The 20,643-nt window shown below is 41.0% G+C and overlaps 1 protein-coding gene and 1 long non-coding RNA gene across 5 annotated transcripts in view; one reads left to right on the top strand and one right to left on the bottom strand.

Moving 5' to 3' along the window:
- wasf1 (WASP family member 1) overlaps positions 1 to 20,643 on the bottom strand; it is a 50,041-nt gene that overhangs the window by 15,300 nt on the left and 14,098 nt on the right. For all 4 annotated transcript variants that reach the window (XM_044049244.1, XM_044049242.1, XM_044049245.1 and 1 more), the window contains exons 2-5: positions 12,384 to 12,538; positions 12,114 to 12,248; positions 4,439 to 4,592; positions 724 to 841 (exon numbers count right to left, since the gene is read on the bottom strand). In XM_044049244.1, the coding sequence (XP_043905179.1) occupies positions 724 to 841; positions 4,439 to 4,592; positions 12,114 to 12,248; positions 12,384 to 12,516 (540 nt within the window). In that variant the 5' untranslated portion in view covers positions 12,517 to 12,538. The remainder of the gene's footprint in view (positions 1 to 723; positions 842 to 4,438; positions 4,593 to 12,113; positions 12,249 to 12,383; positions 12,539 to 20,643) is intronic.
- LOC122784139 lies at positions 778 to 4,534 on the top strand. Its single transcript, XR_006362146.1, has 3 exons — positions 778 to 877; positions 1,553 to 1,636; positions 3,976 to 4,534. It is a non-coding gene; the product is annotated as an uncharacterized LOC122784139 (long non-coding RNA).

Here is a 20,643-nt window from a genome sequence, read left to right as displayed (position 1 = left end):
TTTACATGAGCCCTCTATGGGAAATCACTCTCCTTATACTCCACGGACATGACCGTAACGGGCTTTGATTGACTATGAGAGAGCAAAGTGAGGAGCACGCCCCGTGCTTCCCACGCAGGGAGAAGCAAGCTGGTACTGATTACAACTCCTGGTGTTGAGGGTGGGAAACCCCTCTCCTTTGAGTAGGGGGTGAGAGCTCTGCGTTTGATAAGAGAGAGAAGCATTCTGTGGATGTGAAAGAGCTTTTTCACTTAATTGGTGTGTCTGTGTTAATCAAAATTAAACAAATACAAGCGCAGCTGACTGCACATGTGTGCGCAGAGCTTCCTCATGAGGCTGCGCGTGTGTGCAGAGGCAGAGAGGTGATGCACACTGAACAGCAGATGCTCCCATTAATTAGATGCAATGATCACACAAGTAATAACTGAGAGGGCTGACTAGAGGAAGACTTGATTAATCTATGACTGGTGGCTAATTAATGCATTAGAGTACATGGTGCAAATCCAGGCTTATAAATCTATCACAGAATCACCCTGTCCATTTATTCAAGCAGGACACATCAATCTGTATCCACAGAGGGAACAGGAAGTCCTCCCACACACTACACTCAGCGTTTTCAAGGGTGCTCGTCATAAACACCTCCATCTATTAACAGAGTCGGCATGGAGAAAAAAAAAAACAGTACACTCTCGAGGCCCTGTGCTTGTCATTTCCAACACTTACCTTCTGTTTCCGTCTCTCCTTCCTCTTGTCCTCTGTGTCCTGCAGCATCTTCTCTCTCCACAGATCGAAGAAGTAGGATGGATTGGTGTAGAACTTCAGACCCTCCTTTCCATCGTCCCTGTGGACGGTTAAAGGAGACACTCATTTCACTTTGGTTGGTATTCTGGAGTAGATATACCATAGCAACCATGAAAACATCACATAAATGTGTCCTTTGACTACAACCTTATCTGCAATGGTTAGAGAATATAATTCTGCAGACAAGTAATTAGTAATAGCTTTGGTTAATTTTAATTTCAAAGCCAAAATATGGATATATCTAGAGTAAAAGAAACACTTATTTCAAATCCCTGTGTAACATATGTTTTACTGTACGTACTGTAAATGTTAGGGCAGCTATTGTCATTATCAATTTATTTGCTAATTATTTTAATGGTAATTTGGGAAGGAACTGTAAATAAAGATCTCCCAGATTGTAGTGATACCTCAAATAGCTTATTTTGAGACTATGATATACGACATTATCATTTTTGAGGAGATCAAACCAGGGAATGTTTTATATTCACATAAAAAAAATTAAATGATAGACTGATTATACTGAATACTGAAGTATTTCAGCTCCTCATACAAGTAGAAATGTGTCTCTTAATGTGGCAGATGCTGCAGAATCTGGACAAGTGAGAAACAAAGAGTGAGGGATATGTTTGATAATAATCATCACATTTCTGCTCCTCAGTCTTCCTTCCCTCAACATATATCTGTTCACCATCTGTCATGAATAATATCTTATGTCCTGTTTCATCATTTGTTCTCAACTGTTTCATCACAGAGGTCCTTATGTGCCCGGCGATCATTTGATAAAGCAGAGCTACGATGGCGACGACGACAGGGAGGGAAACAAAAGAAGACGACGGTACTTATATCTTATCCTACACAAGTGCTCGTGCTCATATGAGTAACTTCGTATAACGTCCACATATTGCTTTAATAAAATATCCGATGCACCCTGAGTGGTAATGTAATCACGCAAGGCAAAACGGACAAACAGAAAAACATGATACATATGATGCCCGTTCCACTATCACGATGATGAAACTCTACTCCAACCCGCTGCAACCGCTGCAGGTACAGCCTGTTAAGTTCTCAATTCTTTACAACCACAACTGTTACGACACATGAAGACTGATTTTCCTCCCAAGTTACAGTTGAGGAAACCAGTGGGTTAGGGGTTTTTAAGTTATTTAAGAAAAGAAAATTATACATTTTTGTTAACATTTCACATATCTGAAGTAAAACATTTTTGGAAATGTGTTCGATATAGATATAGAACTGTCATTTAATTTTTGGTTATTGAGTTTAGTGTGTGTTGGGTTGTGTATGAGAGAGTGAGAAAGAGAGCAAGAATAGATGAAACAGACGCAGTGCTGAGGATGGAAGTCAGGATCAAAGAGAAAAGAGAACACAATGAGCAGAGAGGGAGAGCGAGAGAGGACCAAAAGAGAAGGAGGATGAAAATGAAAAGTAACTGAAAAGATAAAAGTAAAGTACTTTAAATTATGAATCATGAGAATGTAATAATGGCTGTCCAAGATAATCACAATCAGCCATTTAGTGCATATGAACAAATCGGCTCTGGAGCCGTAACTAAATGAAGAGGGAACTAAAATTCACTAATCAACTGGAAAAAAAAAAAACGGAATATGTCTAATCATAATTTTTATTTGGCTGCACATGTCTGACTAATTAGATATTAACCATAGCTGAAATCAAAAGAAAATCAGATGAAAAGACCCCGATGATCCATTTGAGTTAAAGTTGTCAAAACCTTTGGTACTTTGGTAAATGTGAAGATTTCATGTGTGTCGATAATTCAGTGAATGTCTAAGGAGACAGAGCTTGTGATAGGTATAACACTTAAATGTTATAGGTCATTAACCGATGACCAATTAATAAAACATGGTCGGGTGAATCTATAATGACTTGAAGTTGCAGCCCTAGTATTAACTGATGTACACACTGTACATACAACAAGCATCTGTATGTAACTTGAAACTTGGCATTTTGAGGTTGATGCTCTTGACAGATTTAGATACCACTCTCCACCTGTAGCCGTTTCCTCAGTGCATGTGAGCCAAAGCTGTTTTCAGACATAAACTCCAGATAATAACGAGTTTGCTGTTGGCTTAAGATGAACGGCAGCAGTGGGAGAATGTCAGGGTGAGACCCGTTCAAAACAGCAGGAGAATCTCTGGAGGATCCAAGTGAGGGGGTGACGCCTGGCTTGAGCTCCAGGCATGACACACATCCATTTAATCACTGGGGATTATCTGCAGTTTCAAGGGAAAAGAGAGCTGGGAAGAGAATCTCTAAATTATGTCCAGAGCGACTTTTGTGGACATTTGCGATCACACATACAGCCCTTTCTGGACACACAGTACATTTCCAATGTACGGTGAAGTCGAGTAGCTCGACTCGACATTACTCGGTTAACTTAGGATGACTGAAGAGGATGAGCCTCTTCTGTTATTTCTGGGATCATAAAATGTGGAACATGCATTAGCAATTCCACTCCACTCGACTACATTATCAAGGTTTGTCACTCAGACTTTGAGAAATATGATTAAACGCAATTTCTGTCTGGCTAACACGTTTACATGTCTTTTAAAAGTCAATTTCTGGAGAATGTCCGAAGGTCAGTGCATTACTGAAGGTAGCTCATGAATAAAAAAAAAAGAAAAAAGAGAGAGACTGTGTTTGGCCTGAAACCTTTTTGAACTGGCTTGGTGAGGGTGATGTATTCAGGGACATGTCAGATGCTGGGCGTTGAGAAGAAAGAGAGAAAAAAGGGGAGGGAGGTGAGGAAACAGCAGGGTGAGAAAGCAAAGGGGAGGGAGTGTAAGCCAGAGTGGCCAGCAGACTTTTTTATGGATTGTTCATCTTCAAGATGACTCCCTGTATCACTTTGTCTGAAATCTTAAGAGACAAGAAAGATGCTGAGAGTGAAAGAAGCAAATGCCTGTCTGTGATGTATACCAACACATCTGAGTCTACACTAAGAGGCTCATGCAGATAATCACACATAAACAAACCATGTCAGCCCACAGACTCTACAACCCTACATCAAGTCAAACTTTTATTATGCTGTTATAGTGTCACTGAAGAACATTCAATGCTATTTGTGCACTTTTCTGTTAACTGAATGGGGAGTGACCATTTCCTCTTTGTGTTTCTTTTTTTTTCCCCATTCGTCAGCGTGGGAGTGGAAGCAGACTAATGTACCTGAAGATCAAAGTGGGTTGGCATCATGCTGGTCTCGGAGAAAAACTGCGGCAATTTAGGGGATACTCGCAGTTTTCAGTGGCATGATGTTTTCATTTTAAAATGGAACAACAGCACTCCATCATCACAAGCCCACTCTGGTCAGTACATTTCCACACACAACTATCCTAATGTCCTATACAAGCACTTTTTGTGTGTCCGCTTCCACTAATCTAGATGGCGAAATGCCGCCATGACGCATTTTTTGGTTGACCTATTAAAACAACATTAGCTGGTAGCTGGTAAAGTGTCTTTCTACCATCCATTAAATTCAAAATATTGACTTTTTTAAGATGATGTTGTATTCTTCTGTGTATCAGCTTCTTCTATTATTACTGGTTTGACTCCCAGACGCTTGATCTGGGTGTGTACCATGTTGACATGCATAGATTCAGACCTGTAGGGCGTGAGGATGTTGAGCGGTGGCGGCTGCTCGCAAGTGTGGAAGGTCTCCTGCAGTGGGATGGGCAGCGACGTGCGGTCGAAAAGCTGCTGGTCCTGAATAGTGGAACTCCTGAATGCCTTTCTCATAGTGATGTCCTGAAGAGACACTGGAGGACAGAGGGAAGAAGAAGTGGAAATGGCAATTATTAATTGTCAGGCAGTGATAGATGTGCAATAATGTGCAATAAGTTGTACTTTCCCCCTGATGGTCCCTTGGCTCATATTCAAACATCCACTACATTTCTGTTTCTCTCGTCTCTTGCAAACACAATAATTACTACTCGACTCTGCCTCATCGTTACTGCAATCAAAATCGACATTTATACAACGGTCACACTCAACATTACGGAGCACTAAACCTATTAGGAACCACTCATCACCTTCCTGCGGGTGAACTCTAAACTCTCCTTCTAATTGGCTGATTTCAATTGTCACCAAAGCAAAAAAAAAACTGCACACAATGACAGCAAAGCTAAACTAAGCTAGATGAGACCGAGGTCATCTGTCAGAGGCTGTGCGACTAATTGCCCTTCTTTCATGCAGGAACAGCTGACATTTTCTGAGCGCACAAGAATAACAGAGGAAAATCGATGTTGTGCAGCTGAAGCTTTTAGAAAAGAAAAGAAAAGAAAAAAAAAACAGGTTGGAGAATTTGCTGAAGGGAAAATAAAAAAGGAAAACAGACTCACGCTAACCTTGGTGGGGCCAAGAAAAAAGGTCTTGGAACTAAATCTAGAGCGTTGCAACCAGATCTGAATTATACATAAGGGAAGGACAAGTGGATACACCTTACTGCTGCCCGAGGGTAGAGTGAAAAGAGTCATGTGGCGTTAAGAAAAGAGTACTGTTATACGATATATTATTAGCTTTTCTACCACACACACACACAAAACAATGTACCACCACGGAATCCAACACTAACCTATAACCTCCAGAAAGTACTGTCGATCTGTGTACAACCAAGCGAGGAAAAGATTTCCTTTAATTAAATAAGACAAAGAAAAGGCAGAGACACGGGCTACAGCAATCTGATCCTCTCTATTGCAGCGGTACTGCGGGATAATGACTTCCACAGACTCTCAGTGTAGTGGAGGAGCAGCCACCTGAGGCACTGAAGTATCATTATTAACAAACACCATCAAGCAAGCAACATTTGTAACACAGAGAGAAAGAGGGCCAGAGACTGGAAGAGGGAGGTACAGAAGCTGAGGTATTAGGACAGAGGAGCTGACAAAGGAAGGAGCGGTGTAAAGGTACATGAGCGAGATGGTGAAAAGGTATTAAAAACAAACAGAAATCGGAGAAAAAAGGCTGGATTTGGCTTCACGGGAAGAGAAAGACAAGAAAGAAACACAAACTGGAAACAGCATATTGTTAGATGTAGATATAAATAGTCATCCACTGTCCTGTTCAATGCCATCATTTCATGAAAATAGTTTTTCGGCTTCCTTTCACCTTTTTTGTTATTCAATAGCAATTGGAGCTGAAGTGAATATGTTTGCCAACCTAAAATGTTGGGTTACAACAGAAAAGTGTGAGTAACTTTGGTGAGAAATGTCTTCTCAGTGTTCAGATAAGTGTGTTTTTTCTTAAAAACCTCTATCTGTATCCAACAGATTGTGTTTCGTTGCCATCTTATTTTTAGGGATGCTGCAGCGTTGCCAGATCTCAACTCCTCTCAACTCAAAAAAAGAAAAAAGAGAGAGATCCACGTGGTAATAAACTGGAACTATATTCTTTATTAAATACAGTAAATCATACTTGTATAAGGAAATGCAACAAACTCATATCAGTAGTGCAAGAGGTGACTAATGATCAGAAGAGCTGAAATCAAAGCCACAGTGACATGACAATTACACTCTCCACAGAGGAGAAATGAAAGTATGGTAGTATGGTAAGATTAAAAAAGAATTGAGACTCTCTTTCAATCTGAGGGGAAAGAAATATGGACTTTCTTTTCATGGCTTAGTGATCCCATAGATGAATTCTCTGTTTGCACCTTCCTTTCCACAAAAAAAGGTTAAGAATCAAGGTCAAGACAAGCTACAGGAAAGTGCACTCCTACTTACAAACCTACTGCTATAGACACATAACACCCTGTTGGCACCAGAAGTAGCCACTGGCTTAACAGTGATGTTGCTGAGCACTGCATGTTGAGCAAGAGCTCAGCGCTCTGCTGCCCCACAGCATTTAGAGAGAGCACAGGGCTGTCAGGTGATGTGACAAAAGTGGAAAAGTGAAAAACAAGAGACGGCCGGTGCAGAAGTGTGGGTCAGAATTTGCGGAGTAACGCAGAGGTGAACCTCTGCCACACAACACTGTTTCTGTAGTTTCAGAAAATTTCCCTAACAAGAAACAACTCTGAACAAGGATTTTATTAGGCTGATGGCAAGGTAAAACTGAAACTGAAAGAACTGCGTCATCATTTCCAAAAGTCTCTGTTTAAGACTGTCCGTAATAGAACACAGTCCCGGAGTCTTTCAAACAAAATGGAGCCAGTGCAGTTTTTAAATATGGGGCTTTAAAATGCCGGGGTTAGTGAAGACGACAGGCAAATGCAGAGCAGAATTTATGCATTCGAAACAAAAACATACACAGATACACAATGATAATTACAAATGGTTATTTCATCTACTAAATGATCGGTTCTGTTCATCCTGTTTGTGAGAGGATGAGTGATGAAGTGAGGGGTTGTAAGTGCATGTGTACATGTCTGTACCAATTGTCAAACAAACCTATGTGTGTCAGGATATTTTGACCTTGTGAGGACATGTTTTGAGGATTAAGTGTTGGTTGTAGGGTAAGTTGTGATGGTTAAGGTTAGGATAAGGGGCTAGGGAATGCATTATGTCCACACAAAGAATGCAAAACCAGCATGTCCGTGTGTGTGTGTGTGTGTGTGTGTGTGGAGGTGGAGGTGGAGCAGCACCAGGTTCAACAGCAGCCCTTGCTCTCATCTTGTCCGGTCCCCTTATCAGTAAGCGAGCGGTGGATAGTTTATCTCTGTCTCTTTCATATCTTTCTCTTTGACGGATAGAATGTCAGTAAAACACCCTCAACCAAAGTGAATTGAGGACTTGTCACTCCGGCACACACTCCTTCCGTCTCCTTCAGCCTGACTTGAAATTTGACGTTTTCTCCCTCTCTCTTCTTTCATCCCCTCACACGTATATAGATGCAGTCCTACACTGAGCCGCTGAAGATAAGGAAAAAGCACAGGCCGAGCTGTCTTTCATAATGCAGGCACAGCTCTATATCCTCTTGTATCTCAATGCAAATGTTGCCCTATATTTCCCTGCCTGCGTACTCCTTCCTGCAGCACTGAATCGCGCTTGCCTCTCTCTGAGGTCGAAGAGTTCAGGACGAGGCAGATAAATGGATGATAAAATTAACATGGAAACATGAAACATAAAAAGGAAGGACTGGCGTTGAGGAGAGCCGAGACAGTGTATGCTCCTTCTCCCTCTAAGGCTTTGCTTATTGTTCGTCCTTGTTAGAATACATTAAGTGTTATGTTAACCAGCTGTGTTTAGTATTGGTACACTGGATAAAGATTTACACATGTGTTGAGGAGTCACCGTGAACTAAGAACTGCCTGGGTGCCTTTGAACCATCATAACCACAAATTACACTGTGAATCTTTGAAGCATGAAGTTTCTAATTTTCCCATGTCCCTTTGCCAAATGGTGAGGCCTGATTGAGTAGTGCATGTGCATAAATACAAGCTGTGTAAAATCCTCTTAAGTAGTACATGTAATCCTATTAAAATTATACTTATTCTCACTTACTTACAGTCTTAAAAGCTACACTTGTCATGATTTTCCCTCAAACATAAAGTAGATACAAATACACAGTATATCTCTTATTAAAATGTGATTGCTACTATACACAAATCATGTAGAGTACACACTTACAGTCACTTATCTGTCCTTTTGTTTCACATTATTATTCTGATTTATCAAGTTATAAAAGTCTGAGGCTACAAGAACAATAGACATTACACATACTGCACTAAACTGAAAGCACATTTTTATCTATTAAAACGTGTTATTTTGAGTTGTCATTAGCACTGTATCATTAAAATGCTGTGCGTCGTACCACTGAAGCGATGAACATGGAAGCAGTATATAATATGAAAAGGATGGCAATAAATTCAACCTTGGCAGAGAGTATTTACTTGAAAATCTTCTCACTTCACCCCGTGTACACCAGAGAGAAGGTGCAGTATAACACTGAATCTCCTCTGAGCACACATTTCTTCTGAGGAATCTCCGTGAAGTGTTTACATCTGTAAACGTGACGGTTTTATACTCTCAATGTCTTTAGGCAAATGACTCATCTTTCTACCACAGACTTCAGCCATCACATGGGAAACAGACATGTCTGAATTACAAATAAAGTCATTTATCATGTTTATATATATGTGTGTGTACATATATATATATATATATATACACACACTGTGTTTGTTCAGGCTTGTTAGCAGTAAGATAGGTTTATTTGAATGGATTACAGACACAAAGACAGAGAGATGAAGTAATGTAAATTGTAGAGTCAAGGAGAGTTAACGTGCAATAAAACGAAAGAAAGTAGAGACACAGTTTACAGTAGAAGGATAAGAATAAACCCCTTAAGTCACCAGATTGACAGAGAAGGACTAATAGAAAAAAAAGGATGTAAAGAGCGACCGTAGAGTACACAAAGAAACATTTAGAGCCCAGAGGGACTCAAGGCTTTGTGGCCTTCCATAATGGCCTACAGCCAGTGCAATGATATAACAGTGCCATTACATAGGGGATACAGGTCATTAGTTTGCCTGGCTGGAGTGATAGTGGAAAGAGAGCCTGACAGCACACAAATAACATCCACACAAGATGGAGGGGAGATCAATCAGAAAGATGAGAGAGCTGGGGAGGACAACAAAGTCAGGGAAGGTGTGTGTGTGTGTGTGTGTAAAAGTGCGTGTGCGTGTGTGTGTGTGTGTGTGTGGGAGTGGGGGTATGGGTTGGCAGTCAGGAGAGGAGGGGAGAAGGAAGAGTGGATGCCTACAGGGCACAGTAAGGAGCAATACCATTTAAAGGCCAATGGGTCAGTGCAATGTGGGCAAGGTGAGTGTACGTATGAGATTGAATGTACATAAATCCATGTGACCTCGCACCACTGCACCGCCGGTGACACCGCATACATCACTCTGCTCTTCGTTCCATCTCACGTCTCTCCGACCTTCAGCTTAACGTATTTGATGATCGTCCATCTCGCTTTCCTTCTCTCTTATTATTTAGGCGAGTAAAAACGCACCACGTTTTTTACTCCAGTAAAAAAATACTGTTGTGATGTATGGGGCCAAACGTACCCAAAGCTGTGCAACGCTTAGAGGAGAGTCCAAAACTTAATTCTCGGTTGTCATTCATCACATTTTATGTTCTGCTTAGATTAAAAACATAATAATAACAAATTATTGGCTGGAACCAAACCTTACAATCATAATAAACAATTTAAACATTACCTTAAATGTAATTAAATAGTGTTTTGTGCCTGGAATCTCAGGGATAGTTAATATATACTGTACCTTTTTTCTTTTTCTAACCCTTGCAACACAACACATTTTAGTAAATATCAACATTTATTTTAAAAAGTATGTTAATCATCCACCCCTTTCAGAAACCACCTCTGCAGCCAAGTAGATAGCGTGTAATCTGTCAGCTGGTCCCCACATCTTACTGAGTCAAAAGGGGTAATAAAATAGCTTCATAGAGGCTTAAAATTCTTATTGTATCCGTGTCCTTTGTCTTCTCTCCTTCCCTGCCCCCATCCTCCAATCTTCATCCTGTACAGTCCTGATTTATGGTCCCACCCCTGCCTCTCTTCTGCTCCTCCTCTAATGTTGACCACAGATGCGCACAGATTATTGCGAGGCAAACCCGTTTGGCTTGTGCTAAAAGCATACACTTTGTACAACCGTTTACAGCGAGTGAGTGTTTGAGGTTTGGTTTGTGTGAGGGTGAGGATGGGGATGAAGGATGGCTTTTACAGGAAACAAACCCCTCTCACGACTGTCCATCATTCTGTCACGCTCATTTGTGTTTTATCTCTCTTTAGCAGGCAACGCACTACACAACGAGTGACTACACAACTTATATGTGCTGGATCTTTCAAATCTTGTATCTCATCTTAGTCGTTAGCAGGCAAGAAAGGAAAGTGAAGGTGAGTGTTTACAACCAAACTTCATTTGCGGAGTTCAAGTGAGTGGGAAATCTACACAACCTGCAGAGGAGGCCATTTCAACCTGGCCCAGAAAATTCTGCGGTGCATTCCTTTTACACTCCACTGCCTTTGCTGCAGTGCCCTGTATTATGCACCCACCCATCCTCCTTTCCTTCCATCTTTCTTACTGTCCTCTCCCCACAGCTCCTCCAGCCTACACCCACCACACTCTTAAACTGCAGCTGAGCTGATCCTTATCCACTGTGTCTCGAGCCAATACCTGTGGTGGACACTAAACTGGCTTATTCGTGATGGGAGTGGAAGCTGAGGACCACATGCCAGATACAGACACATCACTTTTACACTTACAACTTGTCCCCAGGAGTGAGTATGAACAAGTTTGCCAAAACAATAAAGAGAATTTGTTGTGTTTCCAAAGGTCTGTTCCTGTGATAAATGTTAATATCCCATCTTCTTTGTGTGTATGAACAAAAGTGTGTTTGCCCTGCAACTTCTCATAATGGAATTTCATTATTAGATCGGACACAATTATTTAATCACCATTGCGTTGGTATTTGGCAGATGGGTGATGAGTGGAGAGGACAGCAGAGAGCAGAGAGAGGATGGGGAGGAGCAAGAAGCAGGAAGTGGTGAAGAAGTTGAGTGGTTTTGAAAAAAAATGGTGCAATCCACTTCTGATGATGAATGGACAGGATATTTTAATCATAGGAGGAGGTGAATAAAAATGAAGCATGGACCAAAAAAGAATGAAGAGATTGTGGGTAACCTGGGCCTGACCTCTCTGTTGTGTCTGAAACAAAAACCCATTATTCTGCAAAAACAAAAAACAATAAAACAATGCGCAGCAACTACAGGCTAGTGAGCATTTTACCGTCTCTGTGTCAATGACAAGGAAACAGTTAGGGGGAGTAGCATTGTGCAAAGCTGTACACACTTTGCTGTTCCACAGAAAAATCGATTCTGTGCCATGAAGCATGGCATTAAACTGCTGTGATTCTTCTTCCTCTTACTTTACACCCACTGCACTCTCCTCTTGCTATGCTATCCTGTCATCCTGCCTTTCCTCTTTCAGGGCAGCCCGGCTTACCTCACACCCCTGTCGATTATCGCGTTCCTCTTTACTTACGAAACATACAGCTCGAGTAGATAAACAAGCAAAGCAAAGAGAGAGTCTGAACGTTTCCAGGACAGGAGAGGATTTGTACCATTGGGGTGGATAATGTCACCCATCGCTCTGCCTCTTCCCCTCACAGCAGCCTTTCAACTCAAATAACCCTGACTAACCTTAATGTTATTCTAATTTTTTCTCTTGATTGTGCTTTAGAAAATGAGATCCAGCCAAAATGTCCTCACAACGACACTGTAAGTAAGGGAAGAGTGAGCATGAGTAATTTAGTACTTACATTCCTCCTCTTTGGGATCCAGCTGTGTGACACTGATGGAGAGCCGGTCCACTCGTTCTTGGAGGGAGTTGACCCGGAAAGAGAAGGTGTGGGCCTCGTTGAAGAGCTCTCCAAACAGGTCCTCTGCATATTTACCTGCCAAAGTAATTGACACATCCAAAACACAAACATTATCAACAAATATTGGGATTGTATAAAAAAAACAAAACACATTCATATCTGTTCAATAATGGCAACTTTTTTGTGTTTGTGTGTCTGTGTGTTACTGACTGAGGCTGCTGAGCTGGCGAATGACGTTGGCCAAGGAGATGTTGGTCACACACTCCAGCTCGTTCTTGATGTTTCTCGGCAGAACCGTGTGGCACAGGTGCCTGGGCTCGATGGTGCGCTTCACCAACGGCATCCTTCTGCTGCAACACCACTAACTGAAGGAGACAGGTGACGGGGGGGATGGGAAGGAGAAGAAAACAAAACATTATTCATTTGTGTAAAAGGAAAAAGCACTTGTTTTACTTTTGCTCATAGCAATGGAAAGTATTACAACACAGAGAGGCCGAGAAAGTCATTAGTACAGGAGAGGGAGCGTTGTCAGAACAAGACGTGTGTTGAAGAGTACAACGGGCACAGAGAGAGGGGACACAGCATGAGGAGGAGGATTAAACTGAGTCCTGGAGAAACATTAAATGCAATGAAACTGCCGGGTACGAAATGTTTTGACATTGCTAACAGCCATGTGTTTCACTGACTTGGCACAGTCTTTTTCTTTTCATCATGCGTAGCCTGGCTAACATACCTCAGCACTTTGCCTGCCCACTCAGCCATGCTAATGGCCTGTTTCTGTTACTGTGCATGGCTTCTTACACCAACTACTCTTACACTGACACCAACATAACTATGTCGGCCACAACCACAGATGCCCCAACAATCTAAAACCCGATATTAATATGAAAATTATACTCTTTTTTGTTCATTTAATACAACTATGTGACACCTCAAGTAGTCACAATTAGTCTTTCACAGCAGCCATTTTGTTACATTACACCAGTGAAAAGCACAGGTGCCAAGTAACAATGCCTATGTTCAGTTCCACTATTCAGGATAGTGTGAGAGCGAGCCAACACACACACACACCCTGAAACTGAGAAAGCTAAATGGAACTCAGCCATCTTTCCTTTGATTATTTACACTAGTGCTTTTCCACTGGTGTATTGTCAAAATGACTCCTGTAAATAAGACTCATACACTTATCGAGTCAGCTGGGGCTGCGACAGTCATGGAATGAGAATGTAAATATGACAATTATGACCCCTTGAAATCTTAGCATACACCAGGTGACCAAGTGGTAGACCAATGTCACCACAAACGTCATAAATCGTTTGGGAGGGAATGAAACAAAAAAACGGTCAAGCAGACCATGACAGAAAGTGTCAAGCAGAAACCAACACATTGTAATAAAAAGGTGAGAACTAAAATGAGGATAATAAATCACCAATTACACCTTGGTTACAGTTCAAGGAAGCATGTGCAATGATGTGGAGATCAGCTGTTGTGATGGACAAACCTCATTAAATCACTAATTAGACTTTAATTGACATCTGATTTATTTATCATCCCACAGTATTATATAGTGAATTGAATATTAAGTATGATAACTGACCATATCCATAGAGCAAATGAGGCTATTCTGAAAAGTGGTCCCGCGATGGATGTATGGAAGGAAGAGAGAAAGAGGGGAGAGTCGTCCATTTGGTGACTTATCTAGGAGGCAACTCACATGAGGGCATCGGTTTCCTCTGAAGCAAAGAGCAAGCACCTCTTCCTGAGCAGCAGATAAAGTGGTTGGAATGAGGTGTGGGAGTGATGTTACTGTGACACAAACCCAAACACAGCACCAGGTCTCTGCCCTCCTCCAAAATAACATGACGCTCTCTACTCTTAAGAGGTTTTTTTCCTCCCACACTCTCTTCTACACAACATGAGCAAACACTCTCCTTCACCTCTGGATTGTAAGGGGCTTTTGACCCATTTTCCTTTGGTCACAGTAGAGTAACTGACACTCCTGAGGATGGAAGCGATTGATTGTGCACAAACTCTGCTTAGTTTTAAGTAGAAATGCAAAAATATTATATTCATATTAATTAGATTCATATTAATTCAAGGAAATCCACTTTCTTATGGAGCATTGGTTTAATAGATGAATACTCTCCACTCTCCACAGATAGCATGGCGACTGGGCTCTCACAATGATTTATTTCTCACTGTATATCCTCCCTTTAAATAAAAACAAAGTATCTGTTTTACACTTCAGTTTTCATATTGATTAAATAAACAAGATAAGACATGCAAATTAGTGAGCTTTAAGGTAGTTGGTAGGTGAATTTACCATCACTGAATAGAGACAAACTCACATCCACTTGTTTCCACTTTTCACACCTTTGTGTAAAGCTATGTCAGCCGGCTGATGCCAATCCATTCCTATCAATTCAACTAAATCTCAGGTAGGAAATTAAACCACTGCATGAACTTTCAAACTTTCTCTCTAATCAATTTGTATATCATAGTTTATGTCCTCAGTTTACTTCATGTCAACAGTTAGTGTTCTTATGTTGTACATTCTGCAGCATATCTCTTGGGTCCAAAGAAATAAGAGACATTCATTGGAAAACAATCTAATCAGTCCATGATAGCTGTATACGTCTCTGCTATGGTTATACAATAGCTTATTTAACACAAAGCACAGATACTCAAACACACACACACACACACACACACGATGATGACAAATGCATCTGCCTGACGGGCTCACATTGTTTTTGCATCCCTCCCCCTCCTGTGCTCATCTACCTCTCTTGCAAGGCCTCTCTCCTCCCTAATCTCCTCATAAAGACATGCAACTCATGGCTCGTGTGAGTTATTTCTGAGGATGAAGGAGAATAGATTTGTTCAGACTGGGGAAAAAAAAACAATGGGAAACTAAGCTTTCAGGGGGCAGAGGAAGAATGATGACTCAGGGAGAGAAATAACCACTTAAGCAAGTGTTGAGAGACAAAAAATGTCACCTATTTAAGAGAAAAACAACACCTTTACTTTTATTTGACTTTTTGTGAAAAACAAATGATTCGTGGACGACGGAGAAACATGGCCATAAAAGGGGGGGAATGAAGTCTTCATAAAAAACCCAGCAGGAGATGAAAGAAAATGATCATACTCTCCAACCCTCAAAGCCCCATCCAATAAAAGCGCATAGAAAAAGGTGCAAAGTGATGATATTGATTCTGCCAAACTGGGTTCCTCAAGTTGGTCTTTCAACTGTAAATATCGCTGACAGTTTCCTTTATTGGTCTCAAATATAGATAGATTAACAAATGGTTTAAAAAAAAGGGCATGCTCAGTATGAATGTGTATTGGCAAAAATCAGGTAACGACACAAATCCAGATACGGAGGTGACAATACAATATGTTGTGATTAGGATACAGTAGTGGTTGCTGGTCTTTGAAACAGGGGAAGCTCATTTCAGTCTCAGTTATTTATACATCAATTCTGCAAACAACTAGAGCAAGGAAACGACCAGCTATTTGTCTACAGACTTGACACGCAAAATCCACCCAGGACTGAGGCAGAAAAGGCTCTGCTGTCCTGTATGTTTCTGTAAATCAAAAACTGGTTCTGCCTTTCAGACAGTTCCTCCAATCATCTTGCAAAAACCCAGTGTCTGTGGCCCGCCCACTGCTCCACTGACTCCCAGAGAAGCCGAGCTTCTGTGGAATTCTTCTTTTTGCCACATTTGTCAAATCACCGTTGTGCTCATCGCAGTGAGACTAACCTATTCTGTGCCATCCCATAGAGAACGTTTTAATCAGCAAATGCTATGGGAATACGAAAATCACGTAAGACAATCCATCATCCGTGATAAACAGCTGATTTTGAATGAACTTGTTCGAAGCGAATTGTAGCGCACGTTTAGTATTGAAATGTAAACACAACACAGCAGTTGTCTGAGGGCAATCGACGCTGTTAGGATACTATAAGCAAGGCGATATGTTGCTATTTATTTCTCAGCTGAGTAGTGATTGTAACTCATTAAAGCAAGGTTAGATACATAATTACTGCATAATAAACATTAACTTGGATGACATCTCTTTCCTTTACATTACCATAGGCTCAATTACATTTCCTTGGCAGTTGCTGGCACGTCATTAGTTAGCCAACACATGCTTTTTTTTTATTTCAAATCCTTCGACTGTCTCACTGTGATTAATGTCTGCAGTACATTCACAGCTTTGCTGATTAGATGCAAGTTGACTCAAGACTGCTATCAGCAGTAGTGAAGATTTCCTAGCTGCACACACAGGCAATCACATAATGCACACACACACACACACACACCACTGAGGTTTCCACACCATATTATGACATGATGACATATGTTCTCATCTGTTTGTGCGTGCAAAAGCTCATGCATCATGTTAGTTCTGAAAGAGGGAGAGAAAGTAAAAACCAAAATCCTGAGTATGGATGTGTGAGACTGACAAGGAGGAATAAATCTGAACCGGCACCTTATTGCATGAACAAACAGGAAGCTCTTGCAACTTTCTACCAGCGGCACAAACCACTTAATGACAAATGACTACATAATAGAGCCTTTTGTGCTAACTGAAGATAAGGAGGCTGTCAATGACTTCGAAGCTCAGACATTCACACACACACACACATTCAACAGTGATCTGAAAAACAATCTTACATGACAAACACATTTAGAAAGCCACTCGTGCGGAATAGATGATTGTTAATGGACAGGTGTAGTGTGACATGGCAGTAAATGATAAATAAATATTCTCGATGATGTGCTGGGACTAATCTAAGTGTTGCTAGGGAACCTATTTACTGATAGCTAAAGCTTCAAAGTGACAGCCAATTACATATAAAAGAAATCCATTACACCTATGACTATGATGATAGGGGTAAATTAGTGGCCTACTTACGCAAGATTAATAAAAGAAGTCATCTGGCAAGATGATACCCTTTGACTCAAGCCGTGTGTATTATCTTTAATGTGACCAGAGGGCATTTCCCATCATCTCTGAGGAAGAGCTTTAAAGTGATCACTCCTGAGACTCTTAGAACACAATTAAGAATCAGAAGCAACGTTTGGAGATAAAGATTCAAACCAAATGAACCAAAACTTAAAATTTATGCTGACAAGATAATCACAGACGTTAAAACTGTAGTGCAGTTACACATACAGGCGTTTACTCCTTCTACACTTTTTGGCCGAAGGAGTTCCCGTACCTCTGTCGTCTCCAGCTGATAATTCACGGTGCTTTACTGGGCCAAAAGCGCACAAGGTATTTATGACTGCCAAGTGATTTCTCCCAAATTGATTTCTGACCACTCAGCACAATAGCTGCTCCAAGTAACAGTAAAACCCTTACTTACCCTTTTTATTTCCCATTTTAACCCCATTCAGGAAATACTGTAAGGTTGTGACAGAGCCTTGCCACATCACAGCAGCCCGTACATGAATCACACTATCTGACGTGGCCAATGAAGTAAGTCACGTACCTGCTATTTCCCTTCCTTTCCTTCTTTTATTTTTCCATCCAGACTAGCTGGCCTCTTCCCTCTCTGCACACGCTTTACAACAATCCCTCTACTTTTACGATCCATTCATCTAAGGCGGTGCTTCCCGCTGTCACCTGTCACCATGGCAGCAGCTGCAGTGGTGTCTCATTGGTCACTTCATGAAATCCCAAGAGAGGCAGAGGTACAGAGTGTGGAGAGGAAAAAAAAAGATGAACCAGTGAAGGGAGGAATGAATGAATGGGCTACCATCAGCAGTGTGTTAAAACAGTGATGGCATGTAATGAGTAATTGCGATACGAGGGAGTGAGAGGGGGAGACTGTGGACTCCTCCTCCACCGAGCACAAAGCAGAGTAAGGGATGGCACGTGCCAGTGCAGAGCAGAGCACGGGGCCTCCCACTGGTGTGGCTCATTGCACTTGGGACAATATGGAGGCTTTAATGAATTGACCCCTCAATATGGAGGAGGTCAAGCACCTTTTATTTAGAGGGCTTAAAAGAGGCACACAACCCTCGACACAGCATTAGCTGGGAACGATATGCACGTGCACTCATACACACACACACACACATTTTAAAGAATGATAGTTGTTATTTAGGAAAACAGGAAAAACAACAAACTGAACAACACCATTAAGCAATATAGATGCTCAGAAAGCACAAAAGACGACCTGCAGTGATGCAATTCTTTTAGCCCCAGTTTGCCATCACACTCGCACATTCTGTGAAACTGGGAAAAAAATATATTAAAATAGAAGGGGCAATAGAAAACACAACTAAAGCTATTATCCAGCAGCAAGGCAGCTGTTTGGAAGGGAAAATGAAATGGCTTCTGTTTTCAAATATTAAGTGATGTAAAAGTCATGGCCTGAAGCTTAGTCAAGCTGGTTTTCTCACCAAAGCATTATGAAACACAATCCAATGCTTTTCAGATGGAAAATATACAAAAAAAAAAAATACACTTTATATTAAAAATATAAACAACATAATTAAACAATAATAACTAACCTGATCTGGGAGCACATATACCAACAATTAAAACACCCTATCCCACGATATTAAAGAATGGGAAACAAATCCTTTATCAACCCCCTTAAACTGAGCTTAATGAGCTCTTCCTTGAGTTGTAACGCACATACCATGTTTAAATGGTATTTTTTGTGAAATCCCAATAATAGAAAGACATACAACATAAAAAACCCAACCTACTTGTTAGAGGTGGAGGATCTGTGAGAATGAATAAGTAGCAGAGAATTGATTTTCCTTTTTTTTTTTATCATCACTGCTTCCTGGCTTTTGTAGTGTGATGTAATGTCAGCGTGTGCTTCAAAAACTGATTGTGCTGACTCCAAAGTCCAAAACTAAAGTTCATGGATGCATAATGTCTCAAAAGAGCCCTTATAAATCATATAAAACAGCCATTTTTAACAGGAATTAAGAAACACTCTTTAGTACCTCTGAGTACCTTTTAAAAAACATCGAAATCAATGAAATCAAGCAAACAAACAAAACACAAACAACTGTAGGAGATGGAGGTTTGACCTTAACTAATTGATATCCTGCAAAACATGCGAGTCAACAGTACAAGTTCTTGTAAATACCATTACAGTAACCTACTCTTTAACAAACGTCTGAAGAGCCAACTATCAGCTGTAATGTAGCATTCTCTTTTCAAATCTTGTGTCCTTTGCTGGGGACATGTGCCTTACAATCAGTGAACTTGTCCTATACCGTTAACACAGAAACACACACGCCTAATCTAGGAACCTGGCAGAGCCACAGTAGCCAATGGCTGAGGGAGCAGAGATCAAACTGGCAAAGCTACCAGCAGCTGGTTTAAATCAGTTGTGCAGATATGCAGAGAAGGAAAACCCTCGCTGCTCATTTTCCAAAGACAGAGGAGGGGGGAAAAAAATGTACACTGTCAGACACAGACATGATCAAGCAGAGTGCTGTTGCCTTTGACTTTGTAGAATACGAGAGAAAGAAATAGAATGTCCAGCTCATCTTCATTTTAATTAAGGCTGCTATAATTTTTTTTTAAATGACTATTTGTTCTTTCATTTTCTCTCTCATTTGGCACGTAAGGTTAGAATTACGTCTGCGCCGCGTTTAAAACTGCTTGAATACTCAGACGCTTTTGTCACAACATCTGTAATTTGCTGTCTCACTACGGCTGTGACTGAATGAGATGTATGCGAGTGTAGTATTTTAATTCGTCACAGACCTCCCTCACATGCAACGGCATGAACTGATTTGCAGGCAGATGTCTCACGATACAGCTGTAGCACGGCTTGGCACGGCACAGCCCGACTCTACACAGTGTGGGTCATTTTTTTCCATTACCAAATATAGAGATTTTACAACTTTCCTTGCTAAACGTTGTAGATTAACACATTTTCTGGGATTTTTTTAACTGATCTACAGTTCGGTATTGTTTGGTTTGATTCCTGTGTCAAACATTGTGCTCATGACTCCTCCAGTGGCCGGCAGTCTTGACGATGTCACATTTAGTATCAGCTTAGCTCACTTGGAGCCTCACCAGAGCACGTACTGAAAAAGTACCAGATACCAGGTACTATCGCTAATGGAGAAGCCATGCCGTGCTACTACTGTATAGTGGCAAAGCACCATAAGATGGATGTTTTCCCTCCATCTTATGTTGCCGTTCACACCCTAACACTCCTGCTGGAGGTGGGTACAGAGAAGAGGAGTCGACATGTCTGCACAATAAGAAATCTCTGGTGCATATGTGCAGAATGAAATAAAATACATGAATACACTGACCATGTTGCATCCATCAAAGCTATATGCAAATTTTAAGCCAATATATAAATAATCTGACAAGGCATTTGATTGTATTATAACCTGAAGCAAGAATATCATGGTATTACATTTTAGAGATTACAGCTCTATCATGTCGCCTATTTTGGCCTTTTACACATGTG

This window comes from Solea senegalensis, linkage group LG17 (assembly GCF_019176455.1).
Source record: "Solea senegalensis isolate Sse05_10M linkage group LG17, IFAPA_SoseM_1, whole genome shotgun sequence".
NCBI lineage: Eukaryota > Metazoa > Chordata > Actinopteri > Pleuronectiformes > Soleidae > Solea > Solea senegalensis.
This window is presented reverse-complemented; position numbering and strand designations above follow the sequence as displayed.